At 65.0% G+C, this 20,788-nt stretch overlaps 2 protein-coding genes across 3 annotated transcripts; both read left to right on the top strand.

Moving 5' to 3' along the window:
- The first annotated feature begins 1,717 nt into the window (after positions 1–1,717).
- Positions 1,718–9,121, top strand: PRCC (proline rich mitotic checkpoint control factor). 2 transcript variants are annotated; one of them, XM_050715913.1, is made up of 7 exons: positions 1,743–2,409; positions 5,006–5,053; positions 5,483–6,067; positions 6,693–6,788; positions 7,688–7,831; positions 8,158–8,223; positions 8,634–9,121. In XM_050715913.1, the coding sequence occupies exons 1-7, from the start codon at positions 1,888–1,890 to the stop codon at positions 8,718–8,720; spliced, it is 1,548 nt and encodes a 515-aa protein (XP_050571870.1). In that variant the 5' UTR covers positions 1,743–1,887; the 3' UTR covers positions 8,721–9,121. The 2 variants fall into 2 exon arrangements, with proteins under 2 accessions (XP_050571871.1, XP_050571870.1); XM_050715914.1 differs by lacking the exons at positions 8,158–8,223; positions 8,634–9,121 and having other exon boundaries at positions 1,718–2,409; positions 5,483–5,728; positions 5,809–6,067.
- A 6,637-nt stretch (positions 9,122–15,758) lies between these two features.
- LOC118258634 (death-associated protein kinase 2-like) lies at positions 15,759–20,320 on the top strand. Its single transcript, XM_035567517.1, has 13 exons — positions 15,759–16,245; positions 17,247–17,296; positions 17,531–17,607; positions 17,708–17,929; positions 18,051–18,189; positions 18,348–18,477; positions 18,650–18,698; positions 18,818–18,844; positions 18,960–19,112; positions 19,227–19,272; positions 19,377–19,466; positions 19,750–19,833; positions 19,950–20,320. Exons 2-13 carry the CDS (start codon positions 17,249–17,251, stop codon positions 20,028–20,030), a joined length of 1,146 nt encoding a protein of 381 aa, XP_035423410.1. The 5' UTR covers positions 15,759–16,245; positions 17,247–17,248; the 3' UTR covers positions 20,031–20,320.
- Positions 20,321–20,788: the final 468 nt, after the last annotated feature.

Genomic DNA, 20,788 nt, shown 5'->3' with positions numbered 1-20,788 from the left:
GGGGAGGCCATAACCGGGGGGAAAGGGGGTTGGGACCGACATGGAGGAAGCCAAACCGGCCCCACAGATGCAGGAGCATCTTCCTCCTCCTCCTCCTCCTCCTCCTCCTCCTCCAGCACAGCCCTGGAACTGGGGCAGGAGTAGGGTATGGGGCCAGAGCGTGAGCAGGTATGGGACTAGGGCAGGAGCAGGGGATGGGGCCAGGGCAGGAGGAGGTTTGGGACAGGGTCACGAGCAGGAGATGGGGCCAGGGCACAAGCAGGTATGGGAATGGGACAGGAACATGGTGTAGGACTGGGGCAGGAGCTGGTGTAGGAGACTGGACACAAACGGGTACGGGGCTGAGGTGTTACAGGACTAGGACGGGAACAGATATGGGGCCAGGGCGGGAGCAGTGTGTGGGACTGGGGCAGTGTATGGGACTAGGACAGGCAAAGGTTATGGGACTGGGACAGAAACAGGTATGGGACCAGAGCAGGGTGTAGGATTGGGGCCAGAGCAGGTTATGGGGCCAGGACACAGACACGTATGAGGCAGGCACAGTGCATGGGACTGGGACAGGTTATGGGGTCGGAGCAGTGCATGGGACCGGGGCAGGTTATGGGGTCGGAGCAGTGCATGGGACCGGGGCAGGTTATGGGGTCGGAGCAGTGCATGGGACCGGGGCAGGTTATGGGGTCGGAGCAGTGTATGGGACCGGGGCAGGTTGTGGGGTCGGAGCAGTGTATGGGACCGGGGCAGGTTATGGGGTCGGAGCAGTGTATGGGACCGGGGCAGGTTGTGGGGTCGGAGCAGTGTATGGGACCGGGGCAGGTTATGGGGTCGGAGCAGTGTATGGGACCGGGGCAGGTTATGGGGTCGGAGCAGTGCATGGGACCGGCGGAGGTTATGGGGTCGGAGCAGTGTACAGACCGAGGCACATTATGGGACCAGGGCAGGCGCAGGTATGGGAGTGAGGCAGGTTTTGGGGCTGGTGCCCGTCTCCCCACGCCGCCCCCTCCCTCACGCCCTGCTCAAGGCCCCGGGCGCAGCCCCGCGTCCATTTTCCCCGGGCCCCGCTCCCCGCCCGCCGCCGCTCAGCAAATGGCTGCACCGGGGGGGGGGGGGGGGGGCACCGGGCCCGGGGCCTCGCCGTGACAACGGCACCAAGATGGCGGCGGGGCGCGGGGTACGCCGGGAGCTGTAGTCCCCCGCTCGAGCTGCCCTCACTCGGCTGCGCGGCCTGCGGGGGGGGCGGCGCGGGGGCTGCTGGGAGTTGTAGTCCGGCGGGGGCCGCGGCCTCGCACACGAGGCGCCGGGGGAGGCTCGGAGCGGGGGTAGCGGAGCCCCCCGGGCCCGAGGCTGGGCGTCGAGGGGGAGGCCGAGGCCTTTGCTCCCCGCGGGGGCAGCCGCCCCCCCCACCACCACCACACGGCCTCCAGGAGGCCCTCGGCCTCCCCGCGGCCTCTCTCTGCCTCACCCCGCTCCTCCTCCCCCCCATCCGCCATGTCAGCTCCTTCCCCCCCCCCCCATCCCCACGGCCCGCCCCCGATCGCGGACTTCACTCCCCATGATGCCCCGCGGCGGGGCCCGCTGGGAGGCGGGCGGCGGGCGGCGCGCGGGGCCTGCCGGGAGTTGTAGTTCGCCGGCCGGGCAACGGCGGTGGAGCGGGCGGGTGGGGGGGGTGTCGAGCGCGGCCGGCGGCCATTATCTGCGAGCGCGGAGCCGGGCGCTGGGGCCGCGGAGGCGGCTGCTGCGGGGCCGGGGGGGGGCAGCCATGGCGGCTTAGCTTCGCCCCCCCTTCCCTCCCCTTCGTCCCCAGCAGGCCGCGGCCTAGCCGGCGGGGCGGATCCTCGGCCTCGCGTAGCGCCCGCCGCCCGCCGGGGGCTGCCCTGGCCGGGGGGGGCCATGTCCCTGGTGGCCTACGCCAGCAGCGAGGAGGACAGCGAGGCGGAGGGGGCCGCGGGCGAGGCGGAGGAGGAGGAAGAGGAGGGGGAGGATGAGGAGGAGGAGGAGGAGGAGGAGGAGGAGGCCCTGCCTCGGCCCCCGGCCCCCCAGCCGCAGCCTCGGGGCCTCTTCGCCGCGCTGCCGCCCCCCAAAACCCCCCAGCCCCCGCCCGGCGGCTTCCCCCCGCCGCCGCCTCCCCTCGCGGGGCCCCCGGCCGCCCTCAGGGCCTTCGGAACCCCCCCGGCGGGCAGGGGCCCGGCCTCGGCCTCCGCGGCCAGCGACGGCGGCCCCGAGGAGCGGCCCCGGCCCGGGGGGCTGCTGCTGCCCCCCCCCAGAAACGCCGCCGGCGCTGCCCCGGCCCTCGGCTTGGGCCCTGCGGCCTCCGCCGCCCTGCCCGGGGCTGGGGGGGATCTGAGCCTCCCCAGGGCGAAGAAGAGGACGGAGCCGGTGAAGATCGTGGTGCCCGAGCTGCACCAGGGAGATGTGAGTATGGAACGAGCCCCCCCATCCCCCCGGCCTCCGTCCCCCCGGCCTCCGTCCCTCCGGCCTCTCCTGGCGCTGCTGGTGTGGCAGTGACAGGGAGGTTTGTCCCGGCTGCCGGCCCTAATCCTAAAGCGCTTTGCGGAGTTAAACTGATGCAGAAACCTTATTTGCGATCGTAATGCCCCCAAACCCCGATTATCCGCACCCTTCTTTATTCCCGACGCTAGCGAGTCGATGGTTTGGAGCCGCGTGGCCTTGGTTGGGAGTGTCCCCAAAAAGTCCACGTTTCTCTTCATTTTCTTCTTTTGTTTGCTCTGAGATGAGTAGCTCTCCCTGACAGCGTGTTGTTTATCTCCCTAAAGACTCTAGGTGTCCTCCAGACCTCGTAATCGTTTCTCTCTCAGCTCTTGCTTTTTTTTTTTTTTTTTATGGTTGCCCCGTGCTTTATGGGGTACCTCAGCACCCAAGCCAGCTGGTGGCCAGCTGCAGCACCCACACCGCCAGCTGGTACCAGGAGCAGAGAACCCCCAGCTCCCTCTCCCCCTTTTTTTTTGACGTCTGTGCATCCCCGTTGACCACCAGAAGCACGGTGGGACCTGGCAGCGACGCAGCTCTTCCCGTCCCGGAGCCCACGTGGGACTTTTTCTTTCTGCCCTCTTGGGATTATGGCTCGAGGGTCGGCGTTTTGGGGACACGAGGGAGCTGCCCCCTCCCTTGGGGTGGCACATCTGGCTTTGCCGGAGCAGCAGGGGCACGGCAAGAGAGGGCGAGAGGGACGCGCGCCTGCCAGCCGGCCCCGAGCCGTGTTGCTGCTCGCCAGCAGCCAGCCCCGTTTGGCAAACTGGGGAGCCCGAGCTCCTCCTGGCACCGCTCCCAAAACGCGGCAGAGGGGCAGCTAAATCCACCAGGGCGTGCTCGGGGCTGCCTCTGTCGGCACCAGGACAACTTGCCGCGGAGCCCAGCCCTGGTCCGTGGGAGCCCAGCCTTCCTGAGGAGCTGCTTTCCTCGTCGCAGGCAGGGGACGGGAGGAAGAGCGCAGTGACTTCACGGGAGGAAGGCCCCAGGGCCCTCCCTGCCGCCCACCTCCCGTTTCCCATCTGATTTTAAAGCCTTCAGCCGGTTCTGACGGCGATCGGCACGCGCCGGGCTGCGGGACGCACGGGGCACCCTTGTAGCAGGAGGTTTGGGTTCGTCCCGTCCCCTCACCCCCACTTTGTGCTTCCTCGCTTTCTTGCAGCACCTCAGAACAGGGGCTCCCTGATAACCCCAGTTTTAGGGCTCTTAGCTCCCTCCTTGCTTTTACGATCGCCGAAATAAGCTCGAGTGAGAGGAGATTCCTTCTTCTCCCTTCTTTCCCCACCCCTAGCTCTGACCAGAAGCGCTGCAGGTCCTCGGGGTGGCGAAGAGAAGCACCTGCAAAACCGAGCTGCTGCCGGCGGCGCCCGCTCGAGATTCCCCAAATCCCTCTGCCCGTCGCTGCCTTCCTCGCCCCGTCCTCCTCCTCCTCCTCCTCCTCCTCCTCCCTGCAGAGCCTCCTGCCCCTTTGGGTTGCCCCTGCGGGGAGGTTCCCGGGCTGGCTCCTCTCTCTCCGAAACGCAGCCACCGGGTTTTATTGCTGCTCCCGACTCTTTTTATTTACGCGCGGCCTCCTTCTTTGTCCTGTTTTATAATTCAGATAGCGAACTGGCAGAGGACCTCGTTTCCTGTAATCCCTTTAAAGCGCTCTGCAGAGCCATAAAATGATAAAGGCGCTCGGGGCCTCTTCCGATGGCCAGGCTTTGCGCCCTGGTTTTTCATGGGGGTTTTACAGCTCCAGAGTCCTTGTGAAGGCTCCCCGTCCATCCCGGGCGTTGTGTGCTTCGTGCTTCCCCCCGTTAACCTAACCCTGTTGCTTTGAAAGAGGGCGCTCCCCTTCTGCCCCGCAGCTCGAGTTCTTTGCCTTGCTTTCGGTTGATTTTCCTGTGATTTTGTTCTTTTTTCTAAAGAATATCCCAGCGGCTGGCTTCCGAAGTGCTGGGGAGGGAGTCACCTATCTACAAGCTGGGTTTCTCTGCCCGCCCGCTCTGCTTTAGAGCAGCAGTAAAAAAAAAAAAAAAAACAAAAAAAAACTTTGAAAATCCGGGATTTTGGTTCACAAATCCCCTTTTGCACCCTGAGTTGGGTGACCGAGCTCAAGCTGGAGGTCAGCTTTTGGTTGTTGCTCTGACGGGGCTGCAAGAAGTGATGCCGGCTCGTTTGCAAAGCTTGTCTTTTATTTTATTTTTTCCCCCTTGTTTTATTTTCTGCCTCTGCCCAGACCACAGGAGACGCAGCTGTCTCTAAATAACGCCAGGTACCGTGGCCCTGCGCGTGCTGCGGGCAGCACGTTTGTCTTTGCTCTCTCTTTGCTCTGCTGCAGATGCCTCAGCAGGAGCGCGACGGAGCCTGACCGCAGCCCGCTGTCGCTTTTCGGCCGGGCTCCTGGCAGGTCCTGAGCCCAGACCTGTGCTGCTGCGACTCCTCGCTGTTCAAAGCGAAAACTGACAAGTTGCTTAGTGGCTGATGGTTGGTTTTTTTGATATCTCAGGTTGTGCTGAGCTCTGTTTTTCTTTCTCAGTCAGATTCAGAGGAAGATGAACCAGCAAGGAAGAAAACTCCTCTTCAGGTGAGTGCTGGGTACATTGAATTAAATGAATTTCACAGCAAATAGGCATTTGGCGGAGGATCTTGGGCGTCCTCCCTTGTAAATTAGTCACTCTGATTAGCGCAGAGCAGTCTGGGGATAAAATTCCTGGGGTGGCAAGTCCCTTTTGGGTGAAATTTCCTAAATTTAAGTTTCAGACGAAATATGCCTTCATTTGGGGAGCAGGCAGATATTGGCGAGCCCCGGTTTTCCTTTAAAAGCCCCGCCAGCCCTTTGTGCGAGGAAGCCCTGCGGCGCGTTGGAAGTAGCGAGCGATTGTGCTGAGCCATGGGAAACCCATTAATGCCGTTCGAACTGGAGGGGATAATTGGCAGGGAGTCAGGCAAACGGAATCGTCTCGCTCACTTCTCTTATTTCTGTCATCCATTTGCCCTGCACGGAACTCACCAGGGACGCGGCGAGGGCTCTGGCTTGTCCGCTCTGCTTCCTCAACCCAAGAACTTGACGGTGAAAGAGACCAATCGGTTACTTTTGCCCTACGCTTTCTCGAGGAAAGCAGCCGACAACGCCTCCGAGGCGAAGCCCGCGAAGGCCCCCACCTCCTCCTCCAAACCCAAACCTCCGTCCAAGCCGGCGGTGGCCACGACTCCTTCCCCCTCTGCCATCAAAGCCGCCGCCAAGAGCGCCGCCCTCCAGGTAACCAAGCAGATCACGCAGGAAGAGGACGACAGCGACGACGAGGTCGAGCCAGAGAACTACTTCTCCTTGTCTGACAGGAGCGAGCCCGGCCTTGTGGCCGCCGAGACGTACATGTGCTCCGGCACGGTGGTGGCGGAGGACCCGCCGCCCGGGACGGAGCCCGAGCCTCAGTTCCACGACGCTGCTGCCAACGCCCCTCTGGAATTCAAGACGGGCGCGGGTTCCAGCGGCGCTCAGCACAGCTGGCTGCCCAAGGCTGGAGAAGAGTACGGCGGCCAGCCCTACGGCCAGTTCCCTGCTTACGGCGACGCCGGCGTGACGGGTGCTTATTACCAGGTGGGTTAATTTTCCCCCTGGCCGGGGGGGGGAGCTCGATGGGGCTGCCCTGAAGAGGGAGCTGGGGCAGGAGGCTCTGAGTTAGTTCCCGAAGCAGCCTGGGGCTTGTGGGAATCTCTCCCAGCTGAGCTCACAGGGATGAGGAGCAGGGATCCAGAGCACTTAGTACGGCAGGGCTCCTCTGGCAGGAGAGCCACGGATGCTCTTTGCTGGATAAATGTTTAATGGGCCCGCTCGCTTTAAAACGCCCCAGCAGAACTGCCCCTGCCGTTGTCTGGGTGCAGAACCAGGGCTTGCCAGGGCCGACGGCTGAAGCCAGCTTGTTTCTAGCAATTCAGCGGAGCGTTTGCTGTCGGGTACCTCTGACAAAACGCCCTGTGCTCTTCAGCAGTGCCGGAGTAATGAGGTGTAAGTAACGACTGCCTCTGCCAGCCTCGGGAGGAGGCGCGCGTGTCACGTGCCGTGCTCCCCAGAGGGTGGACAAAATCCTCGGTGAGAAACCAGCGGCTCACCGGGGGAGGTACGAGGCGCAGCGCTGCCTCTCAGGGCCCCTGTGTGGTTTTTTTTTACTCCGGGATCAGTCTCGCTTTGCTGTGGTGACCAACTGCTTTCCCTTTGCCGACAGGATTACTACAGCAGTGGCTACTACCAGGAGGTGGAACCAGCCCAGGGCGCGCCGCAGGAGATGAGCACCGACTCCTCCTTCCTAGACGACGAAGCGGTTGGCACTTTACTCTCTATCCCACCGAGGACTTTGTGTTTAAGCTCTGCTAGGACGTAGGACCTGCTCGGCAGCCCCGGTCCTGAGCTGTGCTCTGTGCCGAGCCAGACCCCATTGCTGCTCCGTGGGGTCTAGGGCTGTGTCGTGGACACGCTGCGCCCTTCCAGCGGTGTGTTGGGCCGCTGCTCCAGGTGGATTTGCTTGCTTCCTAAGCTGGTGATTTTGTGATTTCCACCTAGCCCAGTGTTCTTCTCGTTGGGGATGTGTAGGACAGCCGAGGTGTGTGGAGCTGAGTTCAGGTACCTTCGTGGTACCTCCTTTAGCACAGCCGTGGACTCCCCACATCCTTCAAACGGCTCAAGAACTAGAGCTCAGAAACCCGTTTAAAAGGAAAAAAAAAAAAACAAAAAACAAACAGCACACCACCTCTCACTGTTGATCTAATCTAGAAAGTGGCAGCCCTGTTAGCTGAAGCAGTGAGTGCCGCAGAAGATAGCCCATCTGCTGCTCGCTTCCTCTGAGGGGCCTCTCTACTTTTGAGGTGGATTTGAGTGAGGCAGGGTAGGTCTGTTAGCAGCCTGAGGTGCTTCTCTTGCACTTAAAACGAGGGGCCTGAGAGTCTGAGGCTCCTGAGCACAAGTCTAAACCAGGGTAAATGTTTTCCATTCTGCATAGAAAAATGACATTGTAACTTTAACGTTCAGTAGTTCAGGAGAGTTCTGCTTTTCTGTAGATCAAAATGTCTTAAAGAAAAAATCCCTCCTCGGAAAGATGTGTGGTGATGTGACCTGTCCCACACTCAGGGAGCAGAGGGTTGGGCTCCAGCTGCTTTCACTCACTTTGGGGTGGTGGTGGTGGTGATGTGTGTTTAACTTCAGTTGTTTCTGTTCTTCTTTCAGTTCAAACGCCTGCAAGGCAAGCGGAATCGGGGGAGAGAAGAGATCAACTTTGTGGATATCAAGGGTGACGATCAGCTGAGTGGAGCCCAGCAGTGGTTGACCAAATCCTTAACAGAGGAGAAAACCATGAAATCATTCAGCAAGGTGCGGGCAGGGAGGGAGAAGTGCTGCCTGGGATGCTGGGGATCTTTCTTTGGTTCCTGTTTCGACCACAGCTGGAGCTGTATTAGACACTGTGCGGTCACCGGAGTGTGGAGGGATGGGGACTCTTGTGTGCGGCGTAAATAACTAAGGGAACAGCAGGGCTTCTCAGAGCACAGTGCAGGCACTGCTTCAGCCTGAGGAACTCTGTCCCCAGCCTGAACGTGAAACCAATACCTCTTGAACTGCCTCTGTGCAGGCTCTTGTCTCGTGTCGCTGCCTGGGTCAGTATCTTCCCAGGCTCAAGTTTATCTGATCTTGCTTTCTAGAAAAAAGGAGATCAGCCCACGGGACAGCAGAGGAGGAAACACCAGATCACATACCTGATCCACCAGGTGAGTGCCCTCCCTGCGGCCTGGGAACCGACGGGGACAGAATTAGGGGGCTTGAGACCTGCCGCGGGTCTGAGCTGAGCGTCTGGCTTTCTTTTCTGCTTTGCTTCACCTTTCCCCTTCCCCTCCCGGCCCGAGCGCGTGCGTGGCTGCGTTCGGTTACGAGACTCTTTGCTTCCTGTCTGAACTCCGCACGGTCGCCGTGTGGTCGGGGAGCAGCTGCCGAGAGCCTCCCACAAAAGCAGCCGCGTTTCAGCGCGGCCGGGGTGCGTCCCGATGAATTGAGGCCTCTGTCGAGATAATTGTGCTGGCTCCTGTAACGAGCCTGACGCGCGCCCTGCTCCCTGCCGGCAGGGGCAGCGCTGCTGACTCAGCGCGCGGCGGCTCGGTGCTAATCCGCTCCGTTTCTGCAGGCGAAGGAAAGAGAACTGGAACTGAAAAACACATGGTCTGAAAACAAGCTCAGCCGGCGGCAGACCCAAGCCAAATACGGATTCTGACGCCTCCGTCCCCACGTTCTGGCTGCTGGCCCGGGTGACCTGCGGTGCCGGACTTCTGGCCTTCGGAGACCGACCAGGCCGCGCAGAATGCTGTCCGCCGGCCGGGCGGGAGGCTGCTGCGCTCCCCTGCCTGCCAGGAGAAAGGCTGAAGGCAAACCATTCCTGAAACTCCACCTGTAATCCTTCCCCCCGTCCTCGCAAACAGTAACGTGGAAGGCTCACACCGGGTCTGTTCTGTACAGCTGGCAGCAGCCCCGAGGCAGCTGCAGGAAACGCGCCTGGTGCGAGGCTCGGAGCTCTCGTCCTGTAGGTGCAGGGGCTGCTCCTCCTCCGAAGCAGCCTCGCCACTGGAACCCGAGGCAGAGTCTCAATAAACTTCCATTGCCCACTTTGCTCCTTTCTTGGACTCGCTGTGCATTGAGAGTGTAGTTTTTCTTTCTGAAAGGCAGTGAGTTTCAAGAGCAAGCCTGTTTTGTTTTTTTTTTTTTTTTTGGTCATTTAATTTGAAACATCCTCGTGGCTGTTTAATTTTGTCTGAGTAAATCCCGTGCTCCTCTCGTGAATGATTTATTTTGTGTGTGTGTGTGTGTGTGTGGCTGAGTTAGTGTTTCTGGTCTTGGCTGCACCAGCCTGGATGTCTCAGCCTGTGCTGAGAGGAAGCTTACATTTCTGTTCCAAAGGAGAAGCAGAGTGACAGGTCAGAGCTCGGACTAGAAGTGAAAATACCGCAGCGTGGAACATGCAGCGAGCATTGCGGATCTCTCACCCAGCACGAGGTGCTGCTGAGAGCTTTTGGCTGTACGTGATTGGTGTGTATGTCATTTCCTTTTCCCCCCCCCCCCCCCCTTTTCCTCCTCCCCCTGACCCAAGGCCTCCAGTGCTGTAACAATCTGGTCTCCACGCTTGTTGAACCGAGTGTTCCCAGCGTCTCGTGGCGCGGCGCAGCGCAGCTGGCAGGGAGCTCGGTGAGTGAAGCAGCATTTCCTGCGAGCAGGCACAGACGAAAGCTGCCTACTGTACTTTTTTTTTTTTCCCTCCAGCTCTTTAGCTCGTTTGTATCAATTCCCTTTCCTCTAAAGGCGTCGTATCTGATTAAATGTTAACCTGACCCCGCTGGCTGGGAAGAGGAGACCGTGTCCAGCCGTTACTTTTTAAAATGAAATCTTTTATTTAAGGTATCAGGGCTAGGTGGGATGACTGCAAATCCTGTGCAACCTTGCTGGCCAGACCCGTGCAGCTGTAGCCAAATCTCTGTGGCCTCTCTTGGTTCGTTGTTCACCAGAGCGTGCGATGCCGGAGGGAACAGAGAGCTGGTCTGGTTATTTAACTTACATTCCCGACACTAAGGGTTATATTTGTTGTAACTGCAGCTAGAACGGCTAATATTTGTTATTCCATTTAGAAGAACTCCAGGAGGTTGTTTTTTTCTCCCGTGTTACCTGTTAAAAACAAGCAAACGAAACCAAACCCTGATGAATGAGTTCTTTTCTTAGACTATTTGAAGATAACCCGATTTCTAGTTTAGCTCCCTGGATGTTTTAGTACTTCGCAGAGCCCGTTTGGAGTATCTGAATGACCAGAATAAAGTTACTGTTGAGTAATTTATTCATATCTTCTATGTACAGTGAAATCCTCTGGAAAGAGATTTGATAAAGGAATAAACTTTTAAATGAACCAAACCACACCTGTTTCCAGCGCGAGGTGCTCGACTCCTTGCTCGAGGCGGTGCTGTCCCTTCTCCCGGGCTCTCCTCGCTGAAGCACCTTCGCAGCATCCTGCCTTCCCTGGCTGCTTTTGGGCAGAGCTGGTGCCAAAACGCTCGGCCCGGGGCCGTTGCCGAACGCAGCGATGCCAAGCAGCAGCTCCGCGGCTCGTGCTCTCTGCTGCGGTTTTTTGTTTTTTTTTTTTGTCGTCGTTGTTAAAAAAGCCAGGTCTTGCCCACGTTGCCCTGATGCTGGACACAAAACCCAGCCCTGCTGCACCGGGGGCTGTTCCCCGGTGTTGGGTTTTTCCCCCTCTGGGTACAGAGCAGTCCCCGAAGCCAGGGCAGCAGCAGCGGGGGGGCTTTTGCCTGCTGGGGCTTTGCCCCCAGGTGTGGGGCGAGAGGCTCTGTCCTGGGGCTGGGGCTGTGGTGCCAGCGCCTCTCCACCCAGCCTGGCTTCTGCAATGACCGGGGGGACGAGGGCAGCTTCCAGAGGCTCGCGTTTTTCCCGTTTCGCCGTGTAATTGCTCATTTTTAACACTAGAGGGAAGCTACGCGGAGGGCGATGGCAGCTTGACTTTTGCTCCGCTTTGGGCCGGTTAAGAGGCACCGAAGAAAGGCTCGCGGGAAAAACCAGCAGCGATTTTCCAAGAGGTAACCCCCGGCCTCCCTTCCCCTCCCTGCTTTGAAGCTCCAACACGTCCGAGCTCGGGTCTTTGGCTCCCTTCTGGCCGGGCTGCCCGCACCAGGACCCCGCTGGAGCCGCGCTCAGCCGGTGGCACCGCGGCCGGAGCGAGGAGGTCGGGGCTCAGGGGGCGCGGGCAGCACCGTGGGGCAGCCCCGGGTTTCGTGGCTTTTCGTGGCTTTTGTGGCCGAGCTTGGAGGCACCTGCGGGCAGTTCTGGGCTCGTGGCACCGCTCTGGCTCGTGGCCAGCTCGACGTCAGGATCCGGAGGCACCAGCCCTGCTGGAACCAGTCTGTTTTGACTATAACAGCCTCTTCCTCCGCCCTGCTTCTATTCATAGCCACCTCCTTCTGCGAAGATGAATTAAACGCGTTCTTCCTGTCCCTTCCTAGCAGTCTCGCAGGGCTCAGGCAAGCAGGATGCCCCGTGGGGAAGGGCGCACGAATCCCAGCGCGGAGCTGTCGGGTGCTGCCCGTGGGTGCGGGGCTGTCGAGGTGCCGGTTTCTGCAGTGGGGCTGCTCCTTCCGTGGGGCTCTGCCCCACAAAAAGGGGCTCGCAGCTGTGCAGAGGAGGTGGACGTGGCGCGGGCAGGCGGCTGGGTCTTCCCATGGACCCACCTGCGTGCCTCAGGGCCGCTCTCCGGAAAGCTGCTCATAAATGTTCTCCTGCCCCTCCTGCCCCGTGGGGGCTGCAGTTCTCGTGGCACTGCTCTTCCTCTGGCCGTAAACGGGGTCATCAAACTCCAGCGAGGGGTTCCTTGGGGCCTGGGGATGGGACGGGGAAGGAAACCCCCCGTGAGATGGTGCCTTAGCCTCGGGGGGGAGGCTCGGCTGGAGAGCCCGGCCCCGCACCATCCCCGCACCATCCCACCTGGAGCTTGGCTCCCAGCACCTCGAGGGTGGGACGGGGGGGGGGGTAAGCACCTCCAGGGGTGGGCTGGGGGCTCCTCTCTGCCCACCGCCCACGGTGGGAGCCGCGGGGGGCTGCCTCCTCCTGGAAGCTTGGCTGGAGAAGCTGCGGAAGAGCCGGCGGCGCGCGGGCTCGGTGGGCGCCTGCGCCTTGGGGGGCAGCGTGGAGACGGGGCCCCGCGCCCCCCTGGGGAGCAGGGGGGGCAGCTCCCGCTGGGCCAGCGCCACCTCGGAGTAGACGTTCTCCTCGGGAGCGGGGCCGCAGCCCCGGCCCATGGCGTAGAAGGGGATGGGCTCCTCCGGCTCCGCGCGCTCGCGGGGCTCCGCGTAGGTGTGGAAGCGCACGAGCTGCTGGTACTTGGCCTCGGGCGGCTCGGCGGGGATGGCTTCGCGCTGCACCTGCGCGTAGGGACCCTCGGGGGCTGCTCCTCCGCTCCTGGCCCGGCTGCGTGGCCCCTGGGGGGCTGACGAGGAGCCCACCTTGGCCGGGAGCGGCGGGGGGGTGCCGGGAGCCTGGGAGAGAGAGAGAGAAAAGGAGGGTTGGGGGCAGCCCCGGGGACCTGCGCCATCCCCACCCCAGCAGCGTCCCCATGGACCGGAGCCGTCCTCGCCCCAGCCACATCCCTGCACCTTGCAGCTGCTCTGGAAGCGCCCCCGTCCCTCCCTAACCTTGCCTTTACCTCCCCGGAGCCTCCCTCGGTGCCGTCCCCCGCCGCCTGCCCGGCTCCCGGCGGCCGCTTGGCCACGGTGCTGTACGCTGGCGGGGTTGCTGGCGATGGGGAGCTGCTGCCGGGGGGCTGCACCCCCCCGTGGGGCTTGTCCTGCTGCGGCGAGAGGAGAGGGGTGAGCGCAGGGCAGGGCGCAGACCCGGGGAGGTGGCACCGGGGCACCAGCCCCAGCTTTGGTTTTGCCCAGCTGCGACACGTCCTCAGCACCCGTCGAGAACCAGGAACGCCTCTGCGGGCGGCAGGGGGCTAACGAAGGGGATATTAAAGGAGCTAATTACAGCAAGGAGCGGGGGGGGGGGGGATCCTCACCCGTGGGCACGGCACCGTCAGGAACTCGCGGTAGGGCGCGACGGGCGCGGCGGCGTAGTGCCGCAGCAGCGCGGCCAGCTCGGCGTGGGCGCTGCGCTCGCCCAGGATCACGTAGCGCCCGTCGGGCAGCTGGTCCAGCACGAAGTGCCGGCAGCGCTCCCTGCCCCTGCGGAGACGGGGACGGGGTCAGCGGTGGCGGCACGGCGAGGGGCCGAGCTCCCCGGGCTGGGGTCCCTCACCTGTAGGACAGGACGAAGCCCACGGTGCTCTCGCTGAAGCGCACCAAGAAGCAGCCCGGCGGCCGGTCCCGCAGCAGCTGCTCCGTCTCCCTGCGGGACGGGGTGGATGAGCGAAGCTCCCCCAGTTCCCCTGTCCCCCCCAACCTTGTTACGGGGTCACCCCCTGCTCACCTGCGGCTGATGAAGCCGTGGAACCAGGCTGGGAGCTCGCCCTCGGCCCCCAGCCTCCTGGCCTGCGTCTGCTCGAACCACAGCCTGGTGCGCGCCCACAGGGCCACCAGCTCCGGCTGCGCGCCCCCCCCCAGGCGGGGGCCACCCCGGCGGCGCCTGGGAGGAAGCAGAGAGGGGCTGGGGCTCGGGGGGATGCGGGGCAGAGGGTGCCTGAGGATGCTCTGCTGCCCCCCCGCACCCCTTCGTGCCCCCCCCCGGGGGCGGTGGGTGGCTGCTGCCAGCCCCCCCAGCCCCGGTGTGCAGACGTGGGGGCTGTGCCTGGGGAGTGGGAGAGGGGCCGGGTCGGTGTGCGGTGCTGGACGGTCCCTGCAGGGGCTTTGGGGTGAGGACACGGTACCTGCAGGTGGCTGAGAGTGCTGGGGTGGGGAGCTGGGGGGCCGGACCCTTTGCTGCCCCTCGTCCTACCCTGCCCTGAGCATCTCGTTGCTCCGGGGGCTGCTCCGCTCTCGGGGGCTGCAGCGGGGTCGCGCCGTGCCCCGGCTGGGTGCTGGCTGCGTTGTCCTCAGGTCTGAAGGTGCTGAAGAGGGGGCGGTCGTCATCCATGGGGCCAATGTCCCTGGCATGCGGAGAGGAACAGGCTGAGGTGAAGCCTCCACGGGGGTCCCACGCTTCCCCCGTGCTGCCCCATAAGCTCATCGCCTTCCTCCTCCCCAGGAACCCACACGATGTGAAGGGGCAACGCTGGGAACCCGGAGAAAAGCCCCAGGAGGGACCCCGAGAACCTCTAAAACTCGGTGAGCCAGGAGGGGAGAGGGAGGAGATGGGGAAAACGCACGAAACCCTGTGCGTGGACGGGACGGGGACCCTGGCCACGTGCGTGTGAACTCGGGCTCTGCGTGCGCCCAGCGCCCGGGCTCGGCTGGGTGCCGCCAACGCTCAGCAAAACAAAATTAATCCCGACCAGATGCTCGAGGGGGTGGAAGCGGCCGGGGCTATTTCGATTACGGGAGGCATCTCTGAGTCACGGGGGCCGGTCAGGGCTCATCCAGGAGCGGGGTTCTGGTGGGTCCCAGAGCCCCAGGACCAAGGCCTCGTCTCTGCCTTTACGCAGCACCGAGGGGACCGGCGGCTGCAGCGCGCCCGGCCCGATCTTGCACCCAAAAACGCACGGAAGAGGGCAGGGAGGAGGCTGACAAAGCAAAACGGCACAACCCCAACTTGAGCAAACAGCAGCCGGGCGGTGTGGGCGAGCCGGGCTCCTGCCCTCCGGGGCAGGGCTGAGGCTGCTGCTGGGCTGGGAAGGGCCCAAAGTGGCCTCGAAAAGGGCCGAAGCCCGGCCTCGCCATGTGCCCCCTCTCTGTGCTGTGCACGGGCGGCTCTGTGCAGGGCTGGATGGGTGCGTTGGGGCGCACAGGAGCCCTGCTGTGGTCCTTTCTCCCCGCACCTCCTTTGTCCTCTGCCCCTCTCCATCACGGACCCTTCCCCCGGGACGAACGGCGAGCATCTCTGTGTCACCGTGGTGCTGCACGTCCCCGTGCTCGGGGCCCACTTCCCAGCCTCTCTGCCCCCACCCCAGCTCAACCAACCCTGGGAAGACCCCAGCCCCTCGCCCCCAGCCCTTGCACCTACCTCCGCCGGCCGGGACCCCGAAGCCCGGGGCAGGAACCGGGGTCCGTGTGGGGCCGGGGGCGCTGGCGGTGGGGCAATGCTGCCGCCTCGCCCGTGGTTGCGCCGCCGCCGGGGGCAGGAAGCGGCGAGCGAAGGAGCTGCACCGCGGGGCGAGGAGGGGCCGACGTCACGGAAAGGCGGCGTGGGGCTGCGGGTGGCACCGGCGCCGGCGGGGGCACTTTGGGGACGTCTCCTTGCCCTCCTCCCTCTCTGCCCCGAGCAACTTCGGCTGCTGATTTCGTGCTGCAAAGCCTTGAGGGGTCACCAGGGGAGCTCGGGTTGTGCCCGGTGATGTCCGTGCTGATGGGGGCAAGCTGCAGCCGAGGGGGCTGGGGCTGCAGCCACCCCCTTGGCCGCCCGCCCCGCAGCACGTCTGCACCCACAAAAAGCTCTTTATTTGTCCCATCTGCGCCCTGGTTCCCCCCCGCAGGGCCCAGCCCTGCAGCTGCACAGAGCTTTGGGGCTGGAGCTGGTTTGCAGCCCTGGCGCCGGGGCTTTGCGCGGAGCCCACGGCGCGTCCCCAGCCCCACGGCCGCGGTGGGCCGGCGCGATGCCCCCCGGCGCTCTCCACCTTAAGAAACCCGTCCCTCCTCTCTACCTTCACACCCTCCGCTCCGTTTCCCCTCCGGGCAGTTGGGTTACAATATTTTTATCGGCCAGGCAGGTTTCCTGTTTGCAATCCTCGCGCTCACGGGTGCGGACGGAGCGACCGCGGCGGTGGGAGCGAAGGCTCGCTCGGCCCCGGGACCGATCCTGCAAGCTCCCGGACGCTCCTCGAGGGGCCGAGGCGCAGAAACGCCGAGCGATGTGACCCTACAAGGCCTTTCCCAGCTCCTCTCCGCAGCTGGCCCCGCTCTGCCGGGCGGGGACAGCGTGGGGGGATTTCTCCAGGGACCTTGGAAGCAGAGGCGCGCGGAGCTTTTTCATTCCTGCTGGTTTTCCTCAGTCTCTCCCCAGCGGAAGCCGGATCCCAGGAAAAGAGGGGACTTGGAGGAAAAAAAAAAATCCCCGCACGGTGGGTTGCAGGAGGGAGGCTGGAGCCGCGCAGGGCGGGGGTGCGGAGCGCAGCGTGGTCTCGTCCCACAGGGGGACGTCGCACCCGGAGCTGGGCAGAGGTAAGGGGTCCCGGCGAGGTGGGGTCCTGCTGGTGCACGGGTGGCTCCGGCAAGCCCCCGCGGTGCAAATCTCAGCTGTGTCCCGCGGAGCGCAGGGGGGTTTTGGGGTCCTGGGGGGGCTCTGGTTGTCCCTGGGGGGCTCTGGTTGTCCCTGGGGGGGCTCTGGTTGTCCCTGGGGGGGCTTTGGTTGTCCCTGGGGGGGCTTTGTGGCTGAGGTCACTGCAGCCTGACCTGTGTTTGGAAATATTTGTTGGGAACCCCTCCTGGGTGGTGCCGCGCAGCCGCCCAGCTCCGCTCGTCTCCATCAGCTGCGTTTCCCTTTGGAGGGCTGAGCCATCCAGGGATACAGCGGGGTGCACGCTCTGCCCCCGGGACCCCCCCCCTCTGCCCCCTTTGCAGCCCCCCCGGGGCCATGAGCACGGCTGGGCTCAGCCCTGCAGCCGCCTGCGGTGCGGTCACTGCGGCGTCCTCCCTGCAAAAGCAGCGCGGGGCTGGAAGGAAACTGCCCCAGTGTCCGTAAGCCCTGGGGACATCTGGGCTGCTGTGACCACGGATGGCGGCTGGGCCCCCCCTCGGGGCCCCCCCCCAGCCCTGTCACATGCTGGGGACGGTCACCCGGCTCCAGCCGCTGCCAGCAGCCGCCCCCACGCATGTCCCAGCACGTGGGTTGGGGACCGCGCGGCGCCTGGCCGGGTGCCCCTGCGCAGCCCGGGGGGTGGCACGGGGCTGTCACCGCGGGGAGCAGCCGTCCCCTGTCCCGGCAGCGAGGAAGGGCATGGCGGGGCACGGAGGAAGGCTCGGGGGGGGGGGTAAGGGTTCCCCCCCGCTTCACCGTGCGCCCTGCCTCAGTTTCCCCTCTTCGCTTGGGCGCATCGAGGAGCGGTGCCAAAAGCCATCGGTGCGAGGAGCCTGGGGGGGCTCTGCCGGGACTGAGAGGTGGGCAGGGGGCGCCTGGCTCTGCTGCCCTCCCCCAGAGCCCCTCTCTCTTTTCGTCTTTGCAGCGATGGCTGAGGCCGGGGGGGCCGGGGGGGCGACCTCCAACAGCACCCAGGTGAGCCGCAGCCGGGAGGAGCTGGGGGGGGTCTCAGAGAGGAGCTCGCGGAGGTGATTTTGGTGCAAGGTGGGGTGGGGGCCAGGAGGGCGTGGGATGTACACCGGAGAACCCCCTCCTGCATGCACCTTGGGGGGGGGGGGCACAGTGCCCTCCACGGGGCTCCTGGGCTAGGTGCAGCCCCCCGAGGCATGCGGCTGAGCCGGGACCCCCGCGCCACCCCCCCCCCGGCAGGATGAAGCCTCACCGGCGGTCGCCCTGAGGCCGGGCAGCGTGGAGGAGCTCTACGAGCTGCTGGAGACGCTGGGCAGGTGAGAGGGGGCCGCGGGGTGCCCCGGGTGGGGGCAGGCCCCCCCCCCCCCCCCCCGCCTTCGACCAGCCTCAGCCTCGGTTCCTCGGTTCTGGCCTCAGCGGGCATTTCGGCGTGGTGAGGCGGTGCCGGGAGCGCAGCACCGGCGCTTTCTACGCCGCCAAGTTCGTGAAGACGCGGCGGTGCCGGGGCAGCCGGCGGGGCCTGGAGCGGGCGCAGGTGGAGCGGGAGGTGGCCATCCTGCGGGGCCTGCAGCACCCCAACATCATGCGGCTCCACGACCTCTTTGCCAGCAAGACCGAGATGGTGCTGGTGCTGGAGCTGTGAGTGGGGCGGGGTGGGGGGGAGTCCCGGGCGGGGAGGGGGGCTGGCGTCCTGCCCCGTCTGAGCCGCCCCCCACCACCACCACCTCCCCGCACCGCCACCACCGCCGTGTCCGTGCAGGATGCGCGGCGGGGAGCTCTTCGACTTCATCGCCGAGAAGGAGATGCTGTCGGAGGAGGAGGCCATCGGGTTCCTGGCGCAGATCCTGCGCGGGGTGCAGTACCTGCACGCGCGCCACATCGCCCACTTCGACCTCAAGGTGTCTCCCCCCCCCGCCCCCGGGTCCCCCCCTCTTTGTCACGGTGCCACCCACACCTCAGCACCTCCGTGGCCGCATCCTGCCCCCATGGGCGTGGTGGTTTTCGGGTGCTGCCCGGCCCCGTTTGCCACCCCCTCATCCTGCCCCCCCCCTTGCAGCCCGAGAACATCATGCTGCAGGACAAGGACGTCCCCAAGCCCCAGATCAAGATCATCGACTTCGGGCTGGCCCAGAAGCTGGAGGACGGCGTCACCTTCAAGAGCCTCTGCGGGACCCCCCAGTACATCGGTACCGAGTCCCCCCTGGCCGGCTGGGGGGGGGGGCACCAGGACCCCAAAAGCCCCGGCTCCGTGGGGCAGAGCAGGAGCAGGGGGCAGCAGGGACAGGGCGCCCACCCTGGTGGTCCCGGTCCCTCTGACGTGCCCCCCCCCCCACCCCCCGGCTCTGCCTTCGCCCCCAGCTCCTGAAGTGATCAACTACGAGCCGCTGAGCTCCGCGACCGACATGTGGTGAGGAGCGGGGTCCTGGGGGGGGGGCTGGGGTGCTGCTGGGGGTGCAGCCCCCCGTGGCTGCTGTGGAGACCCCCGGAGGGCAGCCCCTGACCCTCCCCTCCCCCTCTGTCTTTCAGGAGCATCGGGGTCATCACCTACATCCTGTGAGTAGGGGCAGGGGGGAAACCGAGGCACGGGGAGCACCATGGGGGGGGCTGTCCCCGGGGTGGCCGAGCCGGTGCTGTCCCGGTGCTCAGCGTCCCCGTCGTGTCCCCGCAGGCTCAGCGGCTTGTCCCCCTTCCAGGGCGAGACGGACGCCGAGACCCTCTCCAACGTCCTGGACGGCGCCTACGAGTTCGAGGAGCACTACTTCAGCCAGACCTCCGAGATGGCCAAGGACTTCATCCGGCAGCTGCTGGTGAAGGAGCCGGGGTGAGTCCCCGTCCCCGTCTCCGTCCCCGTCCCCGTCCCCATCCTTGTCCCCGTCCCCGTCCCCGTCCCCAGGGTGCCCCCAGGCCCCCACCGCCCCAGCCCCCTGTGTTTCAGGGAGCGCATGACGGCGTCCGAGTGCCTCGTCCACCCCTGGATCAAGGTGAGGGGGGGGGGGGAGCAGGGCTGGGACCCCCCCCCCGGGCACCGTGTGCTGGGGGAGCGGGGAGGGGCCGCGGGGACGATGCCGCGGCTTCGCCCCTGCAGCCCCTGAGCAGGAAGCAGGCGGCGAAGCGGAGCCGCTCCTCCATCAACATGAAAAACTTCCGCAAGTTCAACGCCCGGAGGAAGTGGAAGGTGAAAGGAAAAGGGGGGGGGGGGGGGAGCACCGACATAAAAGTGGGGGTGGACACCGGGGTGCGGGGGGGGGGGACGACACCGCAGTGCAGGGGGGACACCAAGGTGCAGGGTGCCACCACCCCGGGGTGCTTGGGTGAAGGCGCCGCGCTCCGCTCCGGGGTGGGTGCATTTGGGGAGGGGGCTGTGGCGGGGTCGGCACCTTAACGCTGCTGTCTGGGGGTGGGAGAGGAGGGGATCACCCCCCCCCCCGGACCCCCACCTCGCCGCCCCCCCCCGCCAGCTCTCCTACAACATGGTGTCCGCCTGCAACCGGCTGTGCCGCATGCGGCTGCTCTGCGGCCCGAGGACGGAGGACGAGGAGCTGGTGAGAGGCTGGGGGGGGGGGAATGGGTATTTGGGGGGGGAGCATGCAATGGGGTGTCCCCTTCTTGGGGTGCCCGGGGGTCCTCCCCATGCCCTCCAGCCCCTCTGTGCCCCCAGCGCGGCTGCGAGAGCGAGCAGGAGGACGAGGGCAGCCACCCCGCGACGCTGCTGCGCCGGCGGAGAAGCAGCTGCTCCTGAGCCCCCCCCTCGGGGAGGGGACCCCAGAACGGGGCCGGCTCACGAGAGGGGCCTCGGGGGGGCCCCCCCATTCCGGTGGGGCCCCCTCATGCCGGTGGCTTTGTGCACCTGGGAGCTGGAGCTGCTGCCCGACCCCAGTGTTCCCAGTCCCGTGGTGCTGGAGGGTTGCTGGGGCAGTGCCCCTGGACCGGTCTCTGCTGCTGGGATGCCCCCCCCGGGGCCTCTGCCCCCCCCCCCCCCCCCCCGAAGCTGTCTCACAAAATAAACGTGCCCCCATCCTCGAGTCCTGCATCTGCGCTGGGTGCTGAGCGCTGCCAGCTTCCTCCCGCTCCTCCTCCTCACCGCAGCCGGCACCTCGGGGCCCCCTGGGTCGCCATCCCCCGGGACCCCCATGGGGTGAAGACGCGTCCCCACGCCGAGAGGAGCCCACAATGCCCTGCCCCATGGGGAAACTGAGGCACGGCGCATCGTCCTGGGGCCCCCCGCCTTCCTGGCCCCCTCCAGGCTGGCCGCGCTCGGGGCCGCCCTGTTTTCTCCCCTCTTTATTTCCCAAACAAGCCCTGGCCCCGTCCCCGGCCCGTCCCCGCGCAGTTGTCAGGCTAAATATTTAGTGTGCCGCAGCCGAAAACAAAAGTGAAGGGGCCGCGGGGCCGGGGCGAGGGCTGGCGGGTGCGGGGGCCACCCCTGTCCCGGCGTCCCGTGGGTGCTGGCCGGGAGTGCGGTGCCGTGCGGGGCCGGACGCGGTGCCCGCCTGCAGC

The sequence above is a fragment of the Cygnus atratus genome, chromosome 28 (assembly GCF_013377495.2).
Source record: "Cygnus atratus isolate AKBS03 ecotype Queensland, Australia chromosome 28, CAtr_DNAZoo_HiC_assembly, whole genome shotgun sequence".
In the NCBI taxonomy this organism is placed as follows: domain Eukaryota; kingdom Metazoa; phylum Chordata; class Aves; order Anseriformes; family Anatidae; genus Cygnus; species Cygnus atratus.
This window is presented reverse-complemented; position numbering and strand designations above follow the sequence as displayed.